General features: G+C 38.0%; 1 protein-coding gene across 5 annotated transcripts in view; it reads left to right on the forward strand.

Moving 5' to 3' along the window:
* Positions 1 to 17: 17 nt before the first annotated feature.
* Positions 18 to 23874, forward strand: part of NLN (neurolysin) — a 47719-nt gene continuing 23862 nt past the window's right edge. For 4 of the 5 annotated variants that reach the window (XM_075021608.1, XM_075021610.1, XM_075021611.1 and 1 more), the window contains exons 1-6: positions 18 to 192; positions 12208 to 12464; positions 14926 to 15074; positions 20561 to 20668; positions 22172 to 22274; positions 22992 to 23152. In XM_075021608.1, coding sequence (XP_074877709.1) covers positions 161 to 192; positions 12208 to 12464; positions 14926 to 15074; positions 20561 to 20668; positions 22172 to 22274; positions 22992 to 23152 — 810 coding nt within the window. In that variant the 5' untranslated portion in view covers positions 18 to 160. Of the gene's footprint in view, positions 193 to 10511; positions 11670 to 12207; positions 12465 to 14925; positions 15075 to 20560; positions 20669 to 22171; positions 22275 to 22991; positions 23153 to 23874 lie in introns of those variants that run through there. The other variant, XM_075021609.1, reaches the window with a different exon arrangement.

Raw genomic sequence — 23874 nt, forward strand, 5'->3', positions numbered from 1 at the left:
AGGAGGCGGCGGCGGAAGCGGATGCGCAGGTCGGCGGCGCGGGGCTGAGGGCTGTGCCCGTGGCCGGCGAAAGGGCGGGGCGGCAGCGGGAGCGAAGCCAGCCCGTCTTCTTCCTCCTCCCTCCTCCTCCTCATCCTCCTCCTCTCGCACCGCCCTCCCCATGCTGGCCCTGTGCGCGGGCGCGGCTCGCAGGTAGGCGCGGCGGGGAAGGGGGCGCCTCACGGCCAGCCGCGGCGGGCGGTCTCCGGTGCGGGGGCCGCCTTGACTGGAAGCCGCCGTGAGAGCACCGAGACGCCCGCGGCTGTCGGGGAGGTCCTCGTCCCTCCGGGAGCCCGGCCTGGGTTGTGCCCGGGCGTCCTGGCGCGGCACCGGCGGTGGGGCCTGGCTGACCCCCGTGCGGCCGGGCCGAGGGGGGAGCGGCCGGTCGGCTCTGAGGAAAGAAACGGCCGCTGGCCTGCCGGGCGGGGCGGGCGGTGGGCTGCAGGTGTGCGGGGCGTGCTCTAAGGGGCCAGGCAGACAATAGGGCAGGAAACTTTGCAGCCTGTGGGGTTTATTGCCTCAGCTCGTGGCGTGTTTCCCGCAGTCCGCCTTCCCTGAAATAACCTCCGTTCTGTACAACTTCCAGGTGGGCAGAGCGGGTGAGGCGAGGTCTCCGCTGGGTAGTTCTTGCACCGAGGATCCGGCGTACCGCAGGATAAATGGGCAGGAAAACAATAGAGTGAGGTCTAAGGCTACAGCAGTGGGGCTCTGCGGCAAGGTGTATGTGAAGCGAGACCGGGCAATCTGTTTTTAATAGCTTTATAGAAAAGTGTGCCGTTATTTCACATTATATGAGGGGTGAGACAGGTACAACTGTGTTATCGAAGGGTTTTAAAATACGGGATTAATTATTCTGTCTGTAATGAATACTAGCTCCAAATGGACCCAGAAAACCAGTGTGGAAGAAGGCTTGTGGGCACTTCTAGATGGGCTAGGTGAATGACCATTACTGCAGAAATTGAGAGAGCAGAAGAACAGAAGCAAAAGACCAGATTTAATAGGAAATGTGGAAATAGTAGGAGGGTCACAATGTAAATACGTTGTGGTAATGAGAATGGAGCTGAATTTGAGTGTAGAATGAAGAAGCTGGTTACCTCTTGTGGACTTTTGAGAAATGACAGTTGTGTGCTCTACTGCATAAACCTTACCATTTTTGTTCTATTTCACAGCCTTTGTTCAGGTCAAATTGGGATTGAGGGGTACTAGCAGTTAGAAAATAAGATCCAGAATAAATTCTTTTCATCAGGCTCCTGCTGTTGTAAATGAACTGGCAAATTTACTGTTATCGAATCAAGTGCACAACTATTTTTTTTTTCCACAATATGCATTTGCATTCTTTTTGTGTAGTGATTTTCACTGTTCTCCATGTTTTGTGTTGATTGTCCTTGTTTGTCCTACAGATTTTTCCAACAAAAAGAAGGAAAGGAAAAGAAGGATGGAAGGGTTTTTTTCTTTAGAAAAAAATTTAAAAGCCTATCTTTGTTTACAAGTTGTATTTGGAAACTGAAGATACCTCCTTCTTAAGTAATAATAAAGTGTTGGGTATTAATTTAAAATTTTTTTCATCACTTGTTGTAAGTACGGTGGGGAATGATTGCTGCACTTTGTTAATTGTGATTTTTTTTTTCCAGTTATCATTTGAGTGTGCCCAAATAATTGTTTCACAAAAAAGAGTGATCTTGAATGCCTAATAGTGACCTCTAATTTTCAAAAGTTAATCAGTTGGTCACAGAAATGTTGAATAGGAAAGATTCTCAGCTTCTATTTTTTCCCAAGGGCATCTTAACATGGGATAAAAATGACAGTTCTTAGCAAGTTTGAAGTATCATGCCTTACGTTGAATAAAACTACATTAAGGGTTTGATTTGTTTGGTTAAGATAGGCAGCTTTTAGGAGAGAGACTATTTCCAATTAAATACTTTTCCTATTGGAATACAGAAGATTCAAAGATTAATATTTAGTTCAATAAAATGCATGGAAAAAGGCAGACTGAGAAGCAGATCAATTAAGCAAGTGCAGTAGTCTGTTTGCTTTTTGAGAATATTGATAGAAATAGAAAAAAATCTGAACAGAAATAGAAACAATGATTTAAATAATTTCAGTGTCCTAAAATAATTCTCTAGGATTCTTGAATTCTGGAGTCTTTCTCTGAAAATCTTCAAAATCAGGTTTTTCATAGGAAAATATATGTACATGGACTCTGGAAAAACTAGAATTTGTATTTAAGATCTAATTTTAGATTGCCATCACTGGAAAGAAACTCTGAACACTGGCTTTTCTCTTGATGAGGAGGTGAACTAGCAAGGAACTGCAGCTAGGGGAAAGAGGCAGGAGGAAGAATGACATTGGGAGGCAAAGAAACAGGAAGAACTTTTATAGTCATTTTCTTATTTTGTGCTTATCACCATAGTGTGTGCATATGCTTTCATTAGACTATCAGGTCCAACATCTCACCAATGGCAAGGGCCAGACAGTACACTTGGAACATTTTTCCCTTTCCCTGTGCTCTGTGGACTGCACAACCTCCTCTGTGTACTGCAGCAGCAATTATTTCCTGTGGTCAAAAGCAACAGCTGCCACCTATCTAACGACAGCAGGCTCCAGAAGAACAATTTGTCTATTGCAGTTTGCAGAAGAGAATTGTTGCCCGGACTGGCTGAGACAAAGATGTCGGGCTCAGAAGCATTTTGTGGACTGAATTTGACCCATGGAATACCAGCTGGACCACACTAAGCAGTACAATTAATGTCTTTTGAGGACATACCTGTTCTATCATTCTCTCTATAAAGGAAAAAAATGCCTTGCTTGGAAAAAAATTCTTTTAAATGGTTTGGTTTAGTTCAAAAGCCTGTCATTTCTTTTACAGGAGCCAGGGTCAGGTACCTCAGAAAGCATGTAAGATAGGATGAACGTTCAGTACTATATTTTCAGAACAGTCTAGGAATTGAGGACTTCCCAACACAAAAAACAGTTGTCCCAGGATCTTGTACAAAAATTTGTCCAGTAGTACCTTTTTTATATTGAAACTGCCTCCTAAAACTGTGTTTGATCTCCTCCTGAGTTATGTTGGAGGCGACAGGGGAAAAAATGATCCCTGTTCATTCTGTCCATCCTCTTCGTGATTGCCTAAATCTCTGGAGCACTTCTTCTGTTCTGCCTTCCCGCCCCCCCCCCCCGCCCCCCCCCGCTTTTTTGGCAGGGGGTGTCCAGTATGAAGAATCCGGTCTAGTTAGTTGTTCTTCGAATGGAGTCCATTGCTCACTGCAGCTGATTGTTACTAACTCATGATGACTTGGTGGAACAGGAGGAGGTTTTGGCAGCTGGGAAAACAGAAGATGAGAGAGTTTATAAGCGTTGGGAAGATCAGACCTGCACATAGTATGTGTGTCCTTCATTACAGAGTGGTATAATGGATCTTTGTGTCTTGTTCTCTGCTCCACCTTTACTAAATCCTATCGTTTCCTTCTTTTCAGCTGCTTTTTGGCTGATGTTTTTGTTAAACTGTTATGTCTCCGGAATTATTAGATCAGCTCACAGCTCATCACTGTGTATAAAAAGTCAGAAGTGTGTGTCACTTCACATTTATTAAGACTGAAATTCACCTTGTTAGTGGCTTTAAACTTTACTCAGTGTTGTGACATTCTTTCACATCTCTTTGTGGCTGCCTTTAGTACACTACATTATCATCAGTAAATTTTGTCACTTCATTAATACCACCTTCTTGTAGATTAGGTATAAATATATGAAAGAATACAGAACACAGCATGGAAGCCTGCAGGGCTCCAGTGGTCACCTAGTTGCATTCAGAGAAGTGAGCAGCCATTTCTGTTTATTTCCTACCTTTTAACCATTTATCTGTAATAGAATCTCCCTTCTCATCATACAGCAGCATGGTTTTTTTAGGACCTTTTGGTCAGCAGTCTTTGGAAATCAAAGAGATTATATTAACTGATCTCCGTCTATTGTGACTTCTTCAAAAAATTCCAATAGATTTGTGAGTCTATATTTCCATCTGTAGAGGAGAGTCTTTTCCAGTACATGTTATATGTAATTAGATTAGGGAGGCGAGGTGAGGATGGGTGGAATTACACTTGTCTCTGACCAAAATACGATTGTCTGTGTGTGTGTTCATCATACCTTCTCTAAGAGTTCTGTCTTTAACAGAGACACTTTATTTCTGCTGTAGAGTGTTAAATGAGTGAAGTTCTTGGCCATACTCATCATGCTGGAACAATCTTTCATGTAGACTGGAACCAGCCTGGGAAGGACTCAAGTGTTGTTAAGTCACTATTCACTCAAAAGCCAAAGCAGAAAGCAGGCTTCATTTGCTTGCCTATTTTGTGGTGTTGAGCAGGCACACTGTAGCACAGAGTGCTGTTTGGGATTTTACAAGCAGTGAAACAATCACAGCATGCTATAATGCACTTTTCCCAAGAAGAACAGTGACTTAAAATGGTGCAAGTAAGTGAGATTAGGTCATCATCTGCCACGAAAGCATAGTTTTCCAACTAACTAACTAGTGATGGCAAAGAACATTTCTCATCACTTTGTCTGTATGAGACTTAAGATTCAGTAGGGAATCAAAGAGTATTTCAATGATGCAAGCTGAACTGATTAACTGTGGGTGTATATCAAAGAAACCTTTTGTGTTTACAGGCCCTCCTCAATAGTTTTCTCTGTCCTGCAGCACCCCTTCTTTTTTAGTTGGAGTCAACAAGCTGTTTTTCATGCATTAGCTTACTGCTTTCAAGTACTGAACTATCCTGGCAGTCATAGTGTGGGGTGTTTGCACTTTACCTGCTGTTTATATTGCTGGCATGATAGACATATGACAGATGCTTATGCAGCAGCACCTGAGAGCGCTGTAGGGCCTTAAAAGCAGTATTTTTTCCACTGTGTTTCCATGGTTCACCTGATGGTAGAACCAAACAGCAAGATAACCTTAATGAGCACCTCCTGCAATAAGTTCAGTGTAGTACACTTACAGTCTGTGTGCAAATGTTGAAAAATCTCTCAACTTCTTCCTAAGATCCTCCAAGCAAGTTGTGCTGTGATGGAGGTTTTCTGTGTCACAGAATGGATTCAGTTCACAGAATGGGTTTGAAGCCTAGTTTAGCAGCCCTAGTAATTTTGGGGTTTGGTTTGGGTTTGCTTGGTTGTTTGGGTGGGTTTTTTTCCTAGAACCATGGATACCATAATTTTAGAGATCAGACACTCTGCAGAAACAGTACCCTGACCCTTCAATGTGTTCTACTCCAGATTACTGTGTGGAGGAAATAACCTCCTCTTATGAATGTCAATCAGACCACTTTCCAAATTCCTTTTGTTTAAAGTTGGAAGGGCCTGGGGGAAAGGGGAGAGGATGTAAGTAAATTGTAACATGTTATGCACATGTATGAGTTCCTATTTAAGGTCTGGATTTTGTGTTAGTTGCCACAGAGTGCCTTTTTCAATTACTTTGCTGTTGATGTTAATTCTATCAGAGAAACCAGTAAACATTGGTTGCCAGACAGTAAGGTCATAAAAGAAGCACTGAGGGTAATGTATGTATCAATAAAGATTTTAAAATGTTTGTATAACTTGTAGCTTTTTTTACTTGCTCACATTGATCTGAAGAGCTAAAAGAGTATCTAAGTATCTAAGTTGCAGAGAATCCTTTTTTTCTGAAAGGTGTAGTGACAAAATTAATGGTTTAGTGTTAAAAGGCACTAGATTTTCTGCTATTCCTTCAAATGCATCTTGAGAAAAAAAACAGTTTCTAATGGCAGTTATGGAGCTTTAAATTAGGAAGTACTAAACATGCTATCATCTTGCTATAGTGAGAGCTGTCTGTGCCAAACACTTTTCTAAGGAAAATGGCCAAGGAATTCAAGGCATGTATTCACTGGTCCATACGCTGTCAAGAGCCAAACAGATGAAAGGACTGAGAAGCGAAGTGTAACGAAGACTTCAGATGTGTTTGTCCAGCAGGAAAAAGTGTTAACTTATATTGTGGGGCTATAGTCTCATTCCTTTGGCTCAGTCAGAGTAATGCTGCCCTGTGATTAGCTTTGAGCTGTTTAACTGTACTTTGCTTGTTTTGTCTTGGATTTTTTTTTTCCTCCCATTCGTGTTTTTGCCTTGGATTACTCAGTCCTCCGCTTACTTTGCTTGATTTTGTCCTTGCTTTACTATAAAATATACAATTACTTCTTGTCTGAAACTGTGAGTCAAAAGTGAAACAATATGGAGATATATTTAAAACTCAAGCACGAATTAAGGATCTCTAAGTAGCACAAAGACTTTAGCCTATTAAATTTCTGTCTTAAAGTCCATCCTGAGAACACAGACTGACTGCAGTGTATCTTACATTGTTAGATGCTGCTGAATACTCATTGTGGTTTGTTTCTGAAATGCCTTTTAACTTCTTCATATAAAGAAAAAAAAAAGTAATCCATTCCATATGAGGCTTTACTGTTTTAAAGCTTTGCTTAAACCGTGCTTGTCTGCTATCATTTATATATGTTTGTTAGCACTTGAGTCTTACTTTCAGAGAAATGCCAACATATGGCATATTATTCAAGTACTAAATAATTGTCCAGAGGCAAACTGCCAGTTTTTATATTGCCTTAATGGGACATGTCTAGTTTTGGGGGTTTTGTTGTTGTTGTTTGGGTTTTTTTTAACAAGACCACTAGGTGGAGTCAAAACACTGGGACGCTGTGAGCGTTGATTACGGCTACCTGATGAATATGGTCTTGCTGGCTTCCAGCAGGCAGCCCTGCTTCTCCTGCAGCCTGTAAGACTAGGAAGTGTTGTTTAACTCAGATCTGCTGTTTCAAAAAATAGAAAGACCAAAATGGTCTTACTGTTGTTATTAATTTTAAATTGGCAGCTTTTACAAAGATTTATACAGTAAATTACTGATTGAAAAAGTTGTTCATTGTGTTCGTCATGATTTGCAAATCTGCTCTTGCTTATATCCATAGGAATGTCCCCTGAAGTATACGTAAGGTGCAGCAAGAAAAGATTGTATTTATTTGCCCTTAGAGTATTAAAAAACTAGGAGGTGACTAAGTTACCTGAATTTGAGATGCTGCCCCTCTCTGTCTTTCTCTCTATATTCTTTTTTAAAATCTTGGCTCCCACTTTACCCCTGAAGCTGTTATCCCTGTTCTTTTGTCAGCAGCGAATATAGTTTTCCATCCTACATGAAGCTGATATACTCCAATTTTTGTGTGGCTACATGGAACTGTCAGATCTATTAGCAAGTATAGTAAGCTGGTCTGTATATATATTTTCCAGAAATACACTTGTTACTACACTTTATTCTGTAAAATTATACTTGTCATTGTAACTAATACTGTTTAGGTGAAGATTAATTTGCAAACTGGAAGTACCATTAAAGAGTCTTGGATTGAGTCATAGCTATCAATATGTAATCAGAGTTAAATGAGACAGCAGGCTTAAATCTTGACTGTATTATAAAGTGATTACCAGTAGTAGGACCAGATTGTGGACAAGCTTGCAGGTTTTTGTGTTTGTATTTTCTAAAGCTGCTATTACCCTTTGCTGCTTCTGCTTCATAGATTATGGGTTTCTTATTTTTTTTTAGTTCCATCAATGGAACACGCCAACAAAGGGTTGCTTGGTGTGTACCAGTCACGGAAAATGTTTCTAAACAAAACCAGACTTACATAAATGTTTAATACGTTTAGAATACTGCACAAGTTAAAAATCAGTCTGTAAATTCAATTGCTTTCTTTGTCTTTGCAGCAGTTATATTGGCCACTCTATTGCTGTAACAGAGTATTGTAAAGGTCCTTCTCCTTTCTAAAATCAAATCAAATTTATATTTTCCAGAAGCAGCAAGTAATCAAATTGCAGATTTGTTGGTAAAATGAATTACCTGGCATTCTAGCTAAAATAACAACAATTGTAGTCTGTAACTTGGAAGCTTTGTTTTTTTCTTAAAAATGCTCTTTTAGAAGTAGCTACTAAGCTTTAAGTTGTTACTAAACTTACACTGCTTTTGGTAGAAATTATCATTCTTACTGCTTTTGGGATTGGCAGATTAATACCATAATTTGTAAGAACAGCTGCTTCTGTAATACTCTGTTGTAGCTGAAAGTCCAAACCAAACCTTGTGTGCCTTTCCTACTGAACTTCTAGATGGATGAAGCAGTGCACAAATGCATAATATATTTCAGTCTGCCCCATATGTCATTCCACTGACATTATTAGATGCCATAGGACTCACCCAAGAAAAAGGTGAGTGCAAGTTGCCAACAGAGGCCAGTTGGCCTTCTTTTCCAGTTTATATCTGGGAAGTTGAAGTTTCCCACAGTGATACAATTTACTTTAATATTTTCCCTCTAATAACATGTAAAGAGTAGTTGCAGGGCATTTTTTAAACAGTCATACTATCTTAGCTATACTGTTCCTTCTTGTTTCTTTATAGTCTATTTAATCTTTAATTTTGGCATTGTTAGTAGTTAGTAAATTACCAATTTTATTGCAGTATGATACATGGAGTTTGGGGAATTTATTTATTTAAAGTTTTATGTAGAGAAACAGTATGAAATACTAAGCCATGAAATAAATTGCCAAGATTTCACTTGTGCTTGTACGTTGTCTTGTATTAATCTGATGTTAGTTACATAGGCCCTAAGTACAATCTGATTGGTAGCAAGGTAACAACACATATCAGTAAATGGTTAATTGAAGAATTGCATGTAGTGATTGGTTTTATGTGAAATGTTACATTATGGGTTTTGAAGGCCCACCTTTGTTTGGGCAATTAGAAAGACTTGCAGGTCTTTCTGAGTTTGTAGTGCCTTTGTTAATCTACATAAATGACTGCTTCCTTGTATCAGCAGGAGGATACAAGTATCAGCATTTCAAAACCAGACAGTTCTGTGTTTTCCTGTCTCTAACAGATAGACAACAACTTGCTGGCATTTATGGCAATCATTTATGCAGCTGTCAAATTTGTGTGTGTATTCCTCAATGCAACTAGCCAACATACTAAGAAAATCAGGTGGCATCTTTTTGTGGTATTTAAAAGTAGCGCTCTGCGGTAATCGGGGAGCCTACATTCAAGTTCATGAAATCAGTCCAACTTTAATTAGTGCTTAAACTTGTTGGACAGGCTGAAATTAATATAATCTGTTGGTGCTTTGAGTGTTTTAGTGTTTGTTTCTGACAATATGTAGTTGGTCAGTGACAGGGCTGTGTCTTCTGCATGTCTAGGTCAAGGTAATGAATGACAGAAAGCTGTAGGTTCCCTTTAAAAAAGAGGTATCTGCTTCATATCCTGCACTTTAGCATAGTTGTCAGCTTTTATGTTGTTCAGGCTGGTTTTTTTCCTTTGATTCTATTTTACTTTTATTTGTACCTTAATTTGGCACATTTCATATTCTTTTTTATGTTCTTGGGGAGGGGCAGGGTGTAGAGTTCAGAGCCTTGAACCTCTTTTTGAGGAGGTTCCCCTTCAGCTCCCATGAGGTTGTACAAGAGCTGTGCTAGCAATGTGTGGAAAAACTAGACATAGGGCAGTCCAGTGGGAAGCTGTTTGTGACTTAATGAAGTACTGTTATTTAAAGGATTTGTAGATTCAGGGTAGGATTCAGTGGTTTTGGGAGGTGGGAAACATGCATCCTCAGAATGCTAATACTTAACATTTTGTTTCATGAAAGCAGCTTCATTTATCATAAACTTCTAATTGAGATTCAAAGTTTCAGTAGTCCAATGGAGAAGCTACTAAGGCATTAATGTCAGAACTGAGTTGGTATCAGAGAGGCAGAACAGAGGTGGAAGGAATATTCTTTATTCAGGATTCATTTTGAGTTAAAACATCAATTTGCTGGACACTGATGTTTCTATAAGCCAGTAGAAAGGAAAAGTAAACCTCTCTCCCACACTGGTTTGGGAGGATTTGAAGAAACTGTGGTAACAAGGAAAAAAAAATTCTCAACGTAAAGTGTAGATGGAAATGCCACCTGTATACTGGGCTGCATCAAAAGAAGCACGACCAGCAGGTCGAGGGAGGTGATTCTGCCCCTCAACCCAGCTCTCATGAGACTCCACCTGGAGCACTGCGTCCAGCTTAAGTCCTCAGTACAGGAAGGACAGGACCTGTTCAAGTGAGTCCAGATGAGGGCCGTGAAGATGATCAGAGGGCTGGAGCACCTCTTCTGTGAAGACAGGCTGAGAGAGTTGGGGTTGTTCAGCCTGGAGAAGAGAAGGCTCCAGGGACACCTTATAGCGGCCTTCCAGTACCTAAAGGGGGCCTACAAGAAAGCTGGACAGGGACTTTTTACAAGGGCATGTGCTGATAGGACAAGGGGTAATGGCTTCAAACTGGAAGAGCGTAGATTTAGATTAGATGTAAGGAAGAAGTTCTTCACTGTGAGGGTGGTGAGGCACTGGAACAGGTTGCCAAGAGAGGCTGTGGATGCCCCATCCCTGGAAGTGTTCAAGGCCAGGTTGGATGGGGCTTTGAGCAACCTGGTCTAGTGGAAGGTGTCCCTGCCCATGGCAGGGGGGTTGGAACTTGATGATCTTTAAGGTCCCTTCCAACCCAAACCATTCTATGATTCTCTGAAATGTTGTCTTTCATTTTTGTCTTGCATAAAAATAGTTTTGGCTAGGTTATTTCTAGAGAATTCCTCCTATAGATGAGTGAGCCTTTTAATAAAAAGTCTTACCTTCAAACAGAAGTCCTGTGTGCAGCTCTCTTTGGATTGTTGGCATTTCACTCTTCTGCTTTGTTCTTCCTTCAGGCTAAAATTGCCTATCCTTTTGTGCGTGCTCCCTGCATTGTATGCCAAAACCTATCTGAGCACTTAAGCACATACCAGACTGGTTTTGCAATAAAATTAGTACAAGTACAGTGGCTAGCGTTAGAGAAAAAGGTATTTGGTATACAATAGTGTGAAGTAAACATCCCTTTTAGTGGCAAGCTCTGTGTGTGTTCTTGTATCTCTTCAGTTATGGTTGAAAATTTTGTCATTATTACCATAACAACATGTGATTTATTTTTTTTTATTTTATTTTTTAGATTATGTGACTGAACTAGGGAGGCAGATAGTAAGTCTCTGCCAACCAGAGATCCTCCTATGATGCTCATATGATCTTCCTATGATACTAAACATTGCAGCAAGCTTTACTGCTTGAATGCCAGCTGTCTTTTAATTACTATCAAATTATCTTCCTCAGCAACTACTTCATATATAACTGAGCTATTAATGTAGTGACCAGGTGGACATCTTGTTGACTGTCTGGGTTTCTATTAGCCCCACTTCAGTCAGTTACCTGAGTCTGTATCCTTCTCATTTATACAACTGAGTTGAGTGCTCATTTGTTGGGGTGGGAGGGTAGAAGCCTGTATTTCTGAAGCCCTCATGGCTCCAAGTCTCTCTCTTTTTTTTTTTTTTAATAATGTCAAAAAGATTAGTGAAAAGGCAGCCGTTGATCGGGTAAGATCAGTTACATATGTAAACTCTTCTGCTAGCTAAAGCTGAAATATAGTTGATTTATATAATCAGGATTAATAGTACATAAATTACAGTAAAATTATGTACCTCTTCTGGCAATAGTGTGAAACTGTCTGTTTAAAATCCACAACAATTAAAGGAATACATTTTCAGGTAAGTAACAGTTAGAAGTTTTCCTCCCAGGGCTGATTGTGTGGTAGACATCCTGTATAAATATAAAACTATTTGTTACAATGAACATAACTTTTTTGTGTGTCTTGTTTTGTGCATCTTTGCAGTTCTTGTTCTTAATAATCTAGAAATCACTATGTCGGTTTTATTCCTTATTTCAAAAATGCAAATACTGTCTGTTTCTGTAGAGTTTCAGTAACTGTAATTCTGTTTTTCTTAGAAGATTGAGTCTTACTGTCTGGTTTTGTCAATACCAAAGTTTTTATCCCTGTCCACGCTTAATCATGCTCTAGATAGAAAAGGTACAAGACAGGCATCTGATTTATTTGAATAGACTTAATTGTTAAGGGTAACGGCTGTGTATGGTCCTGCTGAACAAGTTATGACTCTAGAAAGGACTTTGTTCTTGCTTCTAAAAATATTCTGTAATTAAAGGTCTCTCACCCTTTTTTTAATGTTTACTGTAAACTACCTCTTGAACTAGAAAATTGCTATGCAAAGATCATTTTTATACTTTCAGGTCCGTTGGGCCACGGCTTGTGTTGACAATGACATTAGGAGCAGAAATTACTAGCCAGCTCAAGGCTTCTTCATACATAGCAGCAGGCCGAAACCTTTTGAGATGGGACCTGTCACCAGAGCAAATTAGAACAAGAACAGAAGAACTAATCAGGAAGACAAAGCATGTATATGACAGTGTCGGGATGCTTGATATTGGAGAAGTAACACATGAAAATACTGTACAGGCCTTGGCAGATATAGAGGTGGAATATGCAGGTTAGTGTACGCTTTCTGTGATTCTTTCTATAGGGCATTTCATCTGCACTTAAAGAAACATTGAGCAAAGATAGTTTTTGCTTACAGTTCTGATCCATGCAGTTCTCATGTAGAATGTGTAGGGACCTCTCAAGGGTCCTCTGGTCATAATAACCTTTCAGGACCTCTCAGCAATATGTAACATGATCAGCTACAAAGTCCTGCTGCTTTATTCTAGAGACAAAAACAAGGATTAGCAAAACTGTGCTGTTGATTGCTTTGACGCATCCAGAGAACTGCATTGGTCACCTATTTCTTTTTGCATGTGAAGCTCCACACACAGTTACATTTTTCTTTTCCAGGTGTGTACAACCCCTAGGGCACAGTGTGCAACAGTGTAGACTACAGAATCTGTCATGTGTACAAACCTGATACGCAGTGGTTTTTTCAGACGCTGCAGAATCTGAGACAAGCAAGTCAAATGGAACAATGGAAAGGTTGATAAGCTCCTACTGGAGAAAATGTGAGGGTTGAGAATGGGGGAAGACTGCTTTACTTGCTCACTTTTATATTATGGCCTTCAAGGCCTTGAAGAATCCAGGGAGAGGTGTTGGTCATGCAGTCATATCTAGATTGTTCTGGATGAATTATCAAGACCTACCGATACATGGCTGGAGTTTAATGGTCAAACACAGGTCATTCAGTTAATTTGTTAATAATTGTCAGTCAGAGGAGATAAGAAAAATAAAAGTGTGTTTTGGGTAGCTTTGTTTTGGAAAACCTGTCAGATGGTGACTGCATGACCCTCAAAAAGTAGTCAGTGTAATAAAATGTCAAGTTCTCCTAAATCCTCTAAAAAAATCTGCAGTAGCAATAGAAGTGCTGAAAACAGCCAGCGTGGCTTGGAACAAAGTCTTTGCCTAGCAATAAAGAGCAGCCTGCAGCTCAAGTGATTGTACTGTAATATTAGTCTGGCTTTCACATACTTAGAATTACAGTTTAGGCACATCCAGTGAATTGACTGGAATTGATACTGGCAGAAAGACTGAGTAATCTTCACTCAAACAGCTTCCTGTCAGATTCAGTTTTAATTATACCAATGTATTTGGTGTAATTATTGTAAGCCTTTTCACCAAGGTATAAAACTCTGGTTTAAATTAAATGAGAAGGAAAATCTATGTTTGATTCAGCAAATAGCGGCCATCGGCCTCTCAGCATAGCCACCAAGACTTGCATCTACCAAGATGTACTTTTTTCTTTATGTGTTATTGCAGTAGTGGGTCATATGTAAGCTTTTAATGCTAATCTTCAAAGCTGTATGTGAAATTAGCATGACTTACCTGTGAAACAGCCCATGGCATATGATAAGGATGTATTACCACAGCAAGACTTCCATTAGAACCTTGGATCTTTAAGGCCTGTGTGTCCTTTTCACATGTACATGACACACCTCTCCCAGTAAGTGAAACGTATTATCTGAAAAGACACAGGCCTTACATTTCACTTGGAAGCTGCCAAAACCCACTTCATCATTTTGAAACATCTTGGCATGAGGACAGGAGTGGTGCGTTTGGGGAGCAGTTTCCTATGGACTTTAAGAAGAAACATATGCCCATGTTTGCCTTCCAAAGGTATCTGAAGGGCTGAGAGTATCTCAGGGTTTGATAAACCAACTTCAGATTGCATGAAATTACAAAGCTCTAAATCATCCTAGAAATGTTGTTTCTCTAAAATGTGCTTTTGGGAAGGTGGAGGGGAATGAAATTATAATTGGTTTTGAATTAAGTTAATTCAACTAAGTCATGACGATTCATTTCTATTTTAGCATTTCTATTCAATGTCATTATAAGATGCAATATTCCTTTAATAAGCAAGGATTTACTTAATCACAGAAGTGTATTCTAAAAAAGTAGTATTACTCAGCTTCTGATCTCTAGAAGTTCAGAATACATAGACAGCATCTTCTATCTTTGCTTTATTGGTTCTCCTTAAACACAGAAGAGAAGATGGGGATTTGACACCATTCTCATAACAATGTAAAGATAACTTCAGGACACATGGGCCTGTTTGAAAGATTCAGAGCTTTTCACTTTAAATGCTAACATGGAAGCATCTGTGCCAGCCATGAAACAATGTCAGTCTTCAATTACTAATGGTTCATCTTTCAAAAATTATGTATTATATTTATACACCTTTCAGTTGATTTTGTAGAATTAAGAAGATGAGATAATTAGGCTTGAGTAATAGATAGTGTCTGTAAAATGATTATTTGTTATAATGGTGTGCGGTTTTGTCCTTTCACCTATTCATTTTTAAATTATCTGTAATCACTTTATTTGCTTCAAGCCTGATCTGAAGTGTCAGGTTGCTTTGGGTACTTGTTTCTTATGTCTTCTATAAATATCAGAAGGGGGGGAAGTTCCTTATCCTTAAAGCATTTCTAGCCTTTTGTATAAGTGTTCATTGCCTTTTATTTAAACAGTGGAAAGAAGCATGTTGGATTTTCCCCAGCATGTCTCACCTGACAAAGAGGTACGCTTAGCAAGTACAGAAGCTGACAAAAAGCTTTCTAATTTTGATGTGGAGATGAGCATGCGAGAAGATGTGTTTCAGAAGATTGTTTATTTGCAGGTAAATCACAATGATTCTGCATAACTTGTGGAAATGTAGATAAAGTTCCAGCAGTGAAAACGTTTCTCTAAAGAAGTTAGTAACCACAGCACTTTTCAAGATCCCCATCACTGTGTGTGTTTCCCCTGTGTCTATACCAGTCAAAACTTTCCAGTGGGACACGGCTATACAAAAAGGCTGTGGTTCCACAAAAACTTAAGCCAGTGTAACTTGGTGCTCCCACTCTTTGTGTCTCATGTCTAGGTGTGTATATCCTCTCTCTCCATTGCAATAGCTTTGGCTTTTGTCTAATCTTCCAATGAGCTGGTACAAGGAAGCTAAGCTAGCAGAAGTAAACCCATCAGGAAAAATAAAACATATTGTTTCTACTGGCTGAGCTCCCTGAACTGGTTTACCCAGAGCATCACCAATGTGTGAGGAAGAAAAGAGGCAATATAGCAATGTATTTAGGTTGGCTTACTGCTTTTGAATTGGTGTCCAAAGTTGTGCTTTATTGAAGTAGTGGAGAAGTTGAAATTTTAAAGTTGAGTTTTAAGTTATGAAAGTTAATGAGAACATATAACTGGGAGTGACCCCCAAAATTACCTCTTTTGATCTGCTAATTATAGACAGCTACGTTGTATACACCTCATGTTGCATAAGCCTCAAAATAAAACTAAGTCAAAAGATATGTTAAACTAGCTTCTATCCCTTTTGTGTTTCTGTTTAGCTTCCCTTCTAACTGAGCACCTACAAGTATCTTGTATTCTTCATTCAGACAGTTTCTTTTGTAGCTCCAACAGGAAGAACATTTGTTTTCGTTCACATGCATCTAGTGACATTTAGTAATAAATTTCCAAAAGTGTAATTTAAAGATAATGCAAGGAAGCTATCTGCTGTGCTTTGGATGTGAATCTTCTCTTTCAACCCCATCGATTTTTAACCTTCTTGTGATGCTGATAATATATTGGAGCCCTATTTCTTGGAGTTGTTGTCTATGCTTTTTGCAGCATTGGCTGGGAACCAGAATAATATTTGCAGGACCTTATTAAAATGCCTTCAATACCATTGTCTTCTATTGCTGTGTTTTCTAGGCATATTTTCAAGTGTTCTTCTCTAGCTGGGTGGTGGTGTTTCTGTGTTTGTGGAGGTATTTAATAGCCCCATTTTGAGGACCTTCTGTTGTGTGTTGGCAGATAGTGCCTTATGTTGATTTCTCCCTCTCCCCCCGTGCCTTATGTTGATTTTTTTTTCCCTGCTCTGTTGCTAATAATTAAAAAGGTTGATATTTATTTATTATTTGCTGTGATTTTCCCGATTCTCCAGTACAGTAAACATGGATACCTTTAGGACTAATCTGCCATATCTGTGTATTGATCTGTTTTTAATTTACAGGAATTTCTGATAGTAGCTAGTGAAAACTGATTGCTGTTACTCCCTAGTATTACTTTCTTAGAATCTTTTTTTTTTTTTTAACATCTTTTTCATTTGGTGCTTTCCTACTTCATTTTCCTTTGCAGCAATACTTGGCTTCATAACAGTTACAATAGTTGCTTAAATCTCCCATTTAATTTTTTTCAGAGATTTTTCTTGGCTTAACTCAGCATGCAAGCATGTTTTAGTATTAGTTTTCCAGAGATGCAACCTCTGAGCATGTATCAACTTCGTAATAACTATGAAAGTAGTAGCAGTTTTTCCTGTAGAACAGATGTGAAATTGCCAATAGTGCCAGACTGATCAGCTCTTGCTATTTCCAAATCACAAACTTCTTGTTAATTTTTGCTAAATTTCTAACGCCTTCTCCTGTTAGAAACTCTTAGGTGAAAAGTCAGGTTCCAGGAGCCCATAAAAAAAAAAGACTTCCAAAACCAGAAATGTTTTGCTGAAATAATTTTATCGGTTTAAATGAGCCAGCAAAACATTTTGATTAAATCAGGTTTTTCATGGCTTCACTGAGGATGTAATAGTTCAGGTATATGAATTCAGTTTCATGATCCAGCACAGAGGCCAGATTAAAATGTGGTGAGGAGAATGAGGGCTGTCACACTCCCATGTTATTTATAATACAGTCAGTCCACTAAAAGATGATTAAATCTGCTTGATCTCAGTGACATCCTGAATGTTTTTGCTCCCTTTAACAAGGACTACACTTTTCTAAGTTAACAACTGTTTAGTATTCTTTCTAATTTCTGTTTTATTTAAGACCTGTTGGTAGTGGAAGATGTGTGAGGGTTTTATATTTAATTTAAAAAAAAAAACAACAAAAAACAAAACCTGAAAATAACCTAGTCTCTTTCTTTTCTCCACACATTAGGGGAAAAAATTCCTGCATAAATTTATGTTGTTCAATATGCTCCAGATCTTATTCTTTAGAAAACTTTTATTTTGGGGTCTGAAACTTGGAATAAAGGTGAATTTGGTAGTGAAACTATAATTTTAAATTTTATTACTCCTAACATCTGCACATGTTGGCTAGCAGAGGCATGCTTAAGAATGTTGCCAACCTTCTCCACCCACATGCCCTCAGGAAACTCAGCCTGATGTAAATAGCTGCTGCAGTTTTTGTTCATGATATTCTAAGTAGGTTTTGTTTCTTACTCTGCCTGAAGATTTCTTCGTAGAATAAGGTAGCATGGTTGTCCAAGACAAGTACAAAATGGTATATAAAATCATCAACCATGACCATCCTAAAACTTTTGGAAAGTTCCAAAATTTCATGTGTGTAGTATATTCGAAATTAGCACTTCTGTTGCAGAAATTGTTCATCAAAGAAACACAGGATGACATAGACCATCCTGACCAGACTGAAATTCAGAGATGACCACAGAACACCCTTGGTTCCTGCACCTATGAGGGTTTATATGCTTGCTTATCCTTAAAGATCTGACAGGTCTTTTTGAATGTGTGTCACCCTTATCTTAAGCATGTCTGTGATGCAGATAAACTTTACAAAGGCTAATATTAAGACTAGAAGCTATTTAACATTGATTTCTTTTGAAGTGTATGGAGAGATGTGTAGTCATCAAGAGAAAGATGAAGAATACTAACTTAGTTTTTTCCTCCTTTTTCCTAAAAGAATCCTTCTCTTTCTTAGCTTTAGAAGGAGCTAATATTCATTGCATTTAAGGGCTTAAAATTAGTGTTTGTGAATTCCCTTCTGCCTAAAGTCTTTGCTAGGTTTGGGCCCAGGAGATGACAGTTCCATGTGCCCAATGGAGGGGCTGGGAGATCCCACACAATACCTGAATAAGTCAGTGACACTTTTCACAATCCTCTGTCCTTAACTGTGACTGTAATAAAACCAGTGTCTTTTTACAGAGTTTAGAGTACTCAAATTTTTTTCTCAGCCATTCTGTTTTTGAGCCTTGCAGCACAGTTAGCACAATATAAATGTTAATGTAGTGACTGTATCTGCATTTTTCACCTCTACCATTTTGCAGTCCTGTTTTTTCTATCACACTAGCCTTAGGTCACAAGAAAGAACCCTGGTATCGTGTGTTGTCCTGTGGAAAAACAATATGTGAAAATTCTGATAGTTACAAATATTTTTGTACTCAATATCACAGCATTGATGCTCCTAGCATAAATATGCTCCAAGCAGTGCTTGGTAGCATAAAGGGAGTATTCTTTGCCAGAAGGAGAGCAGGAAGCCTGAGTGTTGTAGGGAGTAGGGTAATAGCATTCTTTTATCTTTGTGTTGGGAAATATTCTGTGTGGCTTGCCTTATGCAGTTATCACAAATGAGAATGGAGATGTGAGGTTTGACTTGGAGAGGACAGAGGGCATGATTTTCTTCACTCACTTTCTTCCTCAAAAGAGATTTCCACTTTTTACATCCTTTTATTTAAAACCAAACCAAAAGAAAAAAAAAAAAAAAAAAAAAGATGGGCGAGTGCTGCAAAAGAATTGTAGCCATGCTGAAGGGTACACCGTGCAATCACATGGCTAAGTCACCATTGACTTTAGCTGTGTGGTGACCTATAGTAGTTAGATCATCCTCTCATGAGTCTATGGATTCTTTTAAAAATTACCTGTAAACAGATAAAATTAAAAAGAAAAAACATTCCTCGTTCATGGGAAGTATTAGTATCAGAAACTAAGTTAAATGTGCCTATTGCTTTAGAAAAGTTAGCTTATCAGAAAGTGAAGTGATTGTTGTCATTTTTTTTCACTGGACCTTGAAATTCTTGTGTATAGACTATTGGTATATGCACAAAAGTTTTAGGCACAGTTGTACTAGTGCTTAGCAGTCCTGCTGTAGCACAATGCTACTGGGACTTGTGACTCTTTGCAGACTGAAAACAAAGCTAAACCATTCGAAGTTCTTTCATGGTTCTAAAAAACAATTTCCACTGATACTTTTTTTTTTTTGTAATCCTATTTGCGGGGCACTGGTGGGAGTAGACATTGTTTATGTGTTGTTGTGTGGATTATTTTTAAGTGACAGTTGGGAAAATATCTATTTCAGAGCTTTTATTCTTTCTTATTTTCTCTTGGAATATGACTAGGTTCCTGTCTCTTATTTTTTCTGTTTAAGAAAGAGAGGTAATTTGCACTGGCAGGTCATTAGTTGACAGCTGTACACAGTTGTGTAACTCTTTCATAGAATTTGCATGTTTCAACCTCCTTACTTTTCAGAGGTGCTAGTCAAGAATTAATTGTATGTAGGTAAGCTGATGAGAGAGTTGTTAAGACAAGTCAGAGCTAATTCCAACAGCTTCATATTTAAAGGTGAAATTAAAAAGATTATTCATTTTTAAGAAGGACTGTAAGTTAATATTTTTTCTTTAAATGTTCACTTTTAGATGAGGGGAAAAAAATTAGAATGTGTACAGCATTATTTTCAATTTGGAACAAAATGGCAAGTTTCTGAATTAAGCAGTTATGCTGAAGTCATTTGAAGGAAGACCCTCACAGGGCTGATACATGGTCTGTTACAACCAGTATCTTGTCTCTTAATGTTGATTGCTTTAGGAAACGACCATTCAAGAATCTTCGTAATGGCATAACCAGACATAGAAATACCATTTTATTTGTTGTCACTGATTGATTTCTTATGAAAGAGAAGATGTATGTGTTCAAATTTTATGCCATCTGATAACCTTCAGTGACACATCTAATCTTTTGGGGTTTTTTAATCCTTCTAAGTTTTAAGGTACAGTGTTACCTTATAGCACTGATTTACTTCAAGTATGTGTAAGAAAGCTATCTCTACAGGAAAAGTTTGAGTGTGCTGTACTGTAACTAAAAGGGCTTGCCATTATGACAGCATGTAAATGTGCTGGGATACTTGGTAAAAGAAAATTATTTTAAAACCATGCTACATCAATATAAGAATACTGTTGTATAAGGTAACTGTTTTTGGCAAGTCCTACACACTAAAATCTGGGATGTTCCTTTTTTACTATGGTGGTGTTCTTTAGAACAACTCTGTTCAGACCCTCTTAATGCTTGGTATGTTTCTTACACCATGTTGTAAATTCAGTTATTCTGTACTGTCATTTCAGCAAACCTGCGATCTTGAAAATGTAAAGCCTGAAACAAAGAGATATCTGGAGAAATCAGTTCAAGTGGGAAAAAGAAACGGACTCCATCTTCCTAAAGAAGTGCAGAATGTAAATATGGACTATTAGTTTATAAAGCAAAGGTGACAAACTGTCCAAGGGATGAAATTATGGTTGTATAGCTGTACCAAGCATATATTTGAACTTCAAGCTTTTGGGCCTGCTTGATTACTGCTCTAATCTTAAGTGTTCTTAGTTCCAGATCCATCCTTTAAACTTCAGTCACCTTAAGGGTTTTAAGTTAATCCGTTAGACACCCACAGTACTCAATGGCTAGAGGTGGCATGCATCACATCTCTTAGACTTCCAGACTAGAAGCAGCCTATCTGGAAGACTTTTGTTATGTATTCTGATTACAGAGAATGCCTAAATTGGATAGATTCCTAGCCAAGAGACCTCTCAAAAACGTTACTTGTGAGTCCAAGCTTCAGAATTTTGTATAACTGTTACAAAGACACAGCTATTTTAATTTCAGTTATTAACCAATGTTGTAAAATGTGTCCAGGATTTTAGCATTTTGACTAAAAAACAATTGAGGTAGCTTAAAGGGAGCACAAGCCACGCTGAGAATGTTGGCTCCATTTAGAGAGGATTTACCCAAGCATATAAAAGCACTTGTCACTTCTGAAAATCATGAAGTAAAATTGTCAGCATCTCAGATGCTGACATAATTATCTTTAAATTCTGAGTGATGTTGTATAATAATCTCGATTTATGACTCTTGAATACACTTCACCCTTTGTAGAAAAAATCATTCTTCATCAACATCTTCAGTTAGTGGGAACAGTTTCCTGTTTATTTGCGTTGCTCAAGGGCAACTGATGCCTCTAAAGGAGTTTTGAAATACTTTATAAGGAAACAATAGTTGAATTACATTTAAGTAAACACTTTTCTAATCATAGTCTCTGCCAAGTTTTGTATTTGGTGTGTATTCTTCTACTGGTAACTACTGTGTTTATGTGAACTTGATAGCAAGGGGTAGAGACATGCTATCAGATATATAAGAAAATGTTTCAGGTGGATGAATATCAGGATTATAAAAAAGGTTTTGGAATGGTCCTGTCTTGTGTGAGTATTCTCTTCTTTTTGTCATGCTTATATAACTCTAAAGGAGTGTTTTTCAATAGGTTGCATGCATTTTTACTCCCTTGATTCTTATTGATTTTAGTGGATATTTTTACCCTTAAAATTGTAATTTAAGATTTTCAAATAGAAGAAAATAATTGAACGTAGCACATAATGCTGTTCAGAGAATGTGTTTATGTGTTCAATCCCCTCTGAGTTGAGAACACATTTGAAAAGTTGTCAGAGCGATAGCCGGGACCCAGGGTTCGTTGGCAACAATATTGCTCAGGACCAAAAGAAAGATAAAAGGGAGGCTGAGGGAGAATGACGTATGACACTACCTGCAGTGTGTTACTTGCTCAGTGCTGGTAATCATTGTTGGCTAGTAGAGAGCCTAGCTGGAAAAAGTAAAATACTATTCATGTGGAGGATAGTAAATGCAAGTTTGATTTTTGTTTTTCCACTAAGTTCAGTTTATGCCCGATACAGGAAATAAAGACAATGAAGAAAAAATTGAGTGAGCTGTGTATAGACTTTAACAAAAACTTGAATGAGGAAAACACATTTCTTCTATTTTCTAAGGAAGAACTTGGTAAGTAGTATGCTTGCTCTTCCCATTTCTTCAACCTGGCAGTTTTACTGGAGTAATCATTTTTGGCCCAGTGAATGATGGTTAGATCAAGTGAAACTCTGTTTTCCAATCTTTTCTGTTTCCTTTTTAATCCTTTACCAAGGTCAGTTTAGAATTACCCTTTGCAGGTGTTTGATTTCTTCATAGATTTGTGCTTCCTGAAGTGTTTGCCATGCATCAAGTTCGCATATCTGTCCTACCCTTTTTTTTTTTTTTTTTAACTTTACTCTTCTCTGCTTCTTTTCTGAGTTCTCCACCATCAGGCAATCTCCTGTGTATTATATTCATTGCAATTATTGGAAAAGCTTTTCTGTCTGGCAATATATTTTAGCTACTTCAATCATTTAAACTGATCTAGAGATTTTATGTAACAGAATTTTGGGATTCATTATCTGAAGGGTATGGCATAAAATGTGCTTTAATAAAACCAGTGATTTTATTTTTTTATGTCATATTCTGTTTTTATCTGGTAGCCTTACATATATTTTTTTTATTATTTTGCTTGGTTGTGATTTGAAAAAGTTTTAGTAAATAGTTGTAAAAAGAGGGATTGATTATATTTCCATGGAGATTTCTGATGTCAAATTAGATTGCTGCAGAACAAATGCAACAATCTCACAAAAAGAGAGGGGAGTAGGTAATTCTGGTAAACATTGTTTATTAAATTGTGTTCTGTAGAAGGTCTTCCTGATGACTTTATTAAGAATTTAGAGAAGACTGAGGAAAACAAATATAAAATTACTTTAAAGTATCCCCACTATTTTCCTGTCATGAAGAAGTGCTGCATTTCGGAAACCAGGAGAAAAATGGAATCTGCCTTTAACTCAAGGTGCAAAGAGGTATGTCGTATATTGACTGTTCTACAGGGTAATGACAGAGTTGAAAAATGGAGCTACATATTCAAATGTTAGATTTGAGTTCTATATATTGTCTAGTACTATGAAACCAAAACTTATCAGTGTGATCTTTAACTGTTCCTTGCTCCAGTTTATTCTGATGTCTAAAGACCCTAGAAGTTGATGATATGCCTCTGTGTGTGTACATATCTTAAAGTTTCAGTGGTGCTGTAAATAGAAATAGGATTTTGATCTTTTGCCAAATTTCCCTACAGTGTTCTGCAGTTGCTTACTGGCACTTTCCTCCCAGAGAAGGATTTCTGACTGTAGCTTCTGTAGTACTTTGGGATTCTTCAGAATAAGAAGGGTTATTTAAGCACACATTTTCATTATGAAATACATGTGATTAAATGTGAAATTAACACATTGCATATTGATAAGAATTTCAATTAGATTTTGAGAAAAAAACTGATTTTTATAAAAGATTCATTTAATTTTCTGAAAAATAGCCAGAAACATGCATTATAAAAAGAAGAAATAATTTCACAAATAATTTGTTTGATACTGATGAGACCAGGCACCTAGATAGGTCTAAAATAATGAAAAAGTACGGAAAGGATAGAAGAAGTGTCATTCAGGCAATTGTACCAACCATTCATTAGAGAACAATGGCAGAGTTGAGCTTTTGTACTTGAAGTGCTAGGAAATGTGAAGAGTACAAGATA

This window comes from Buteo buteo, chromosome Z (assembly GCF_964188355.1).
Source record: "Buteo buteo chromosome Z, bButBut1.hap1.1, whole genome shotgun sequence".
Classification (NCBI taxonomy): Eukaryota; Metazoa; Chordata; class Aves; order Accipitriformes; family Accipitridae; genus Buteo; species Buteo buteo.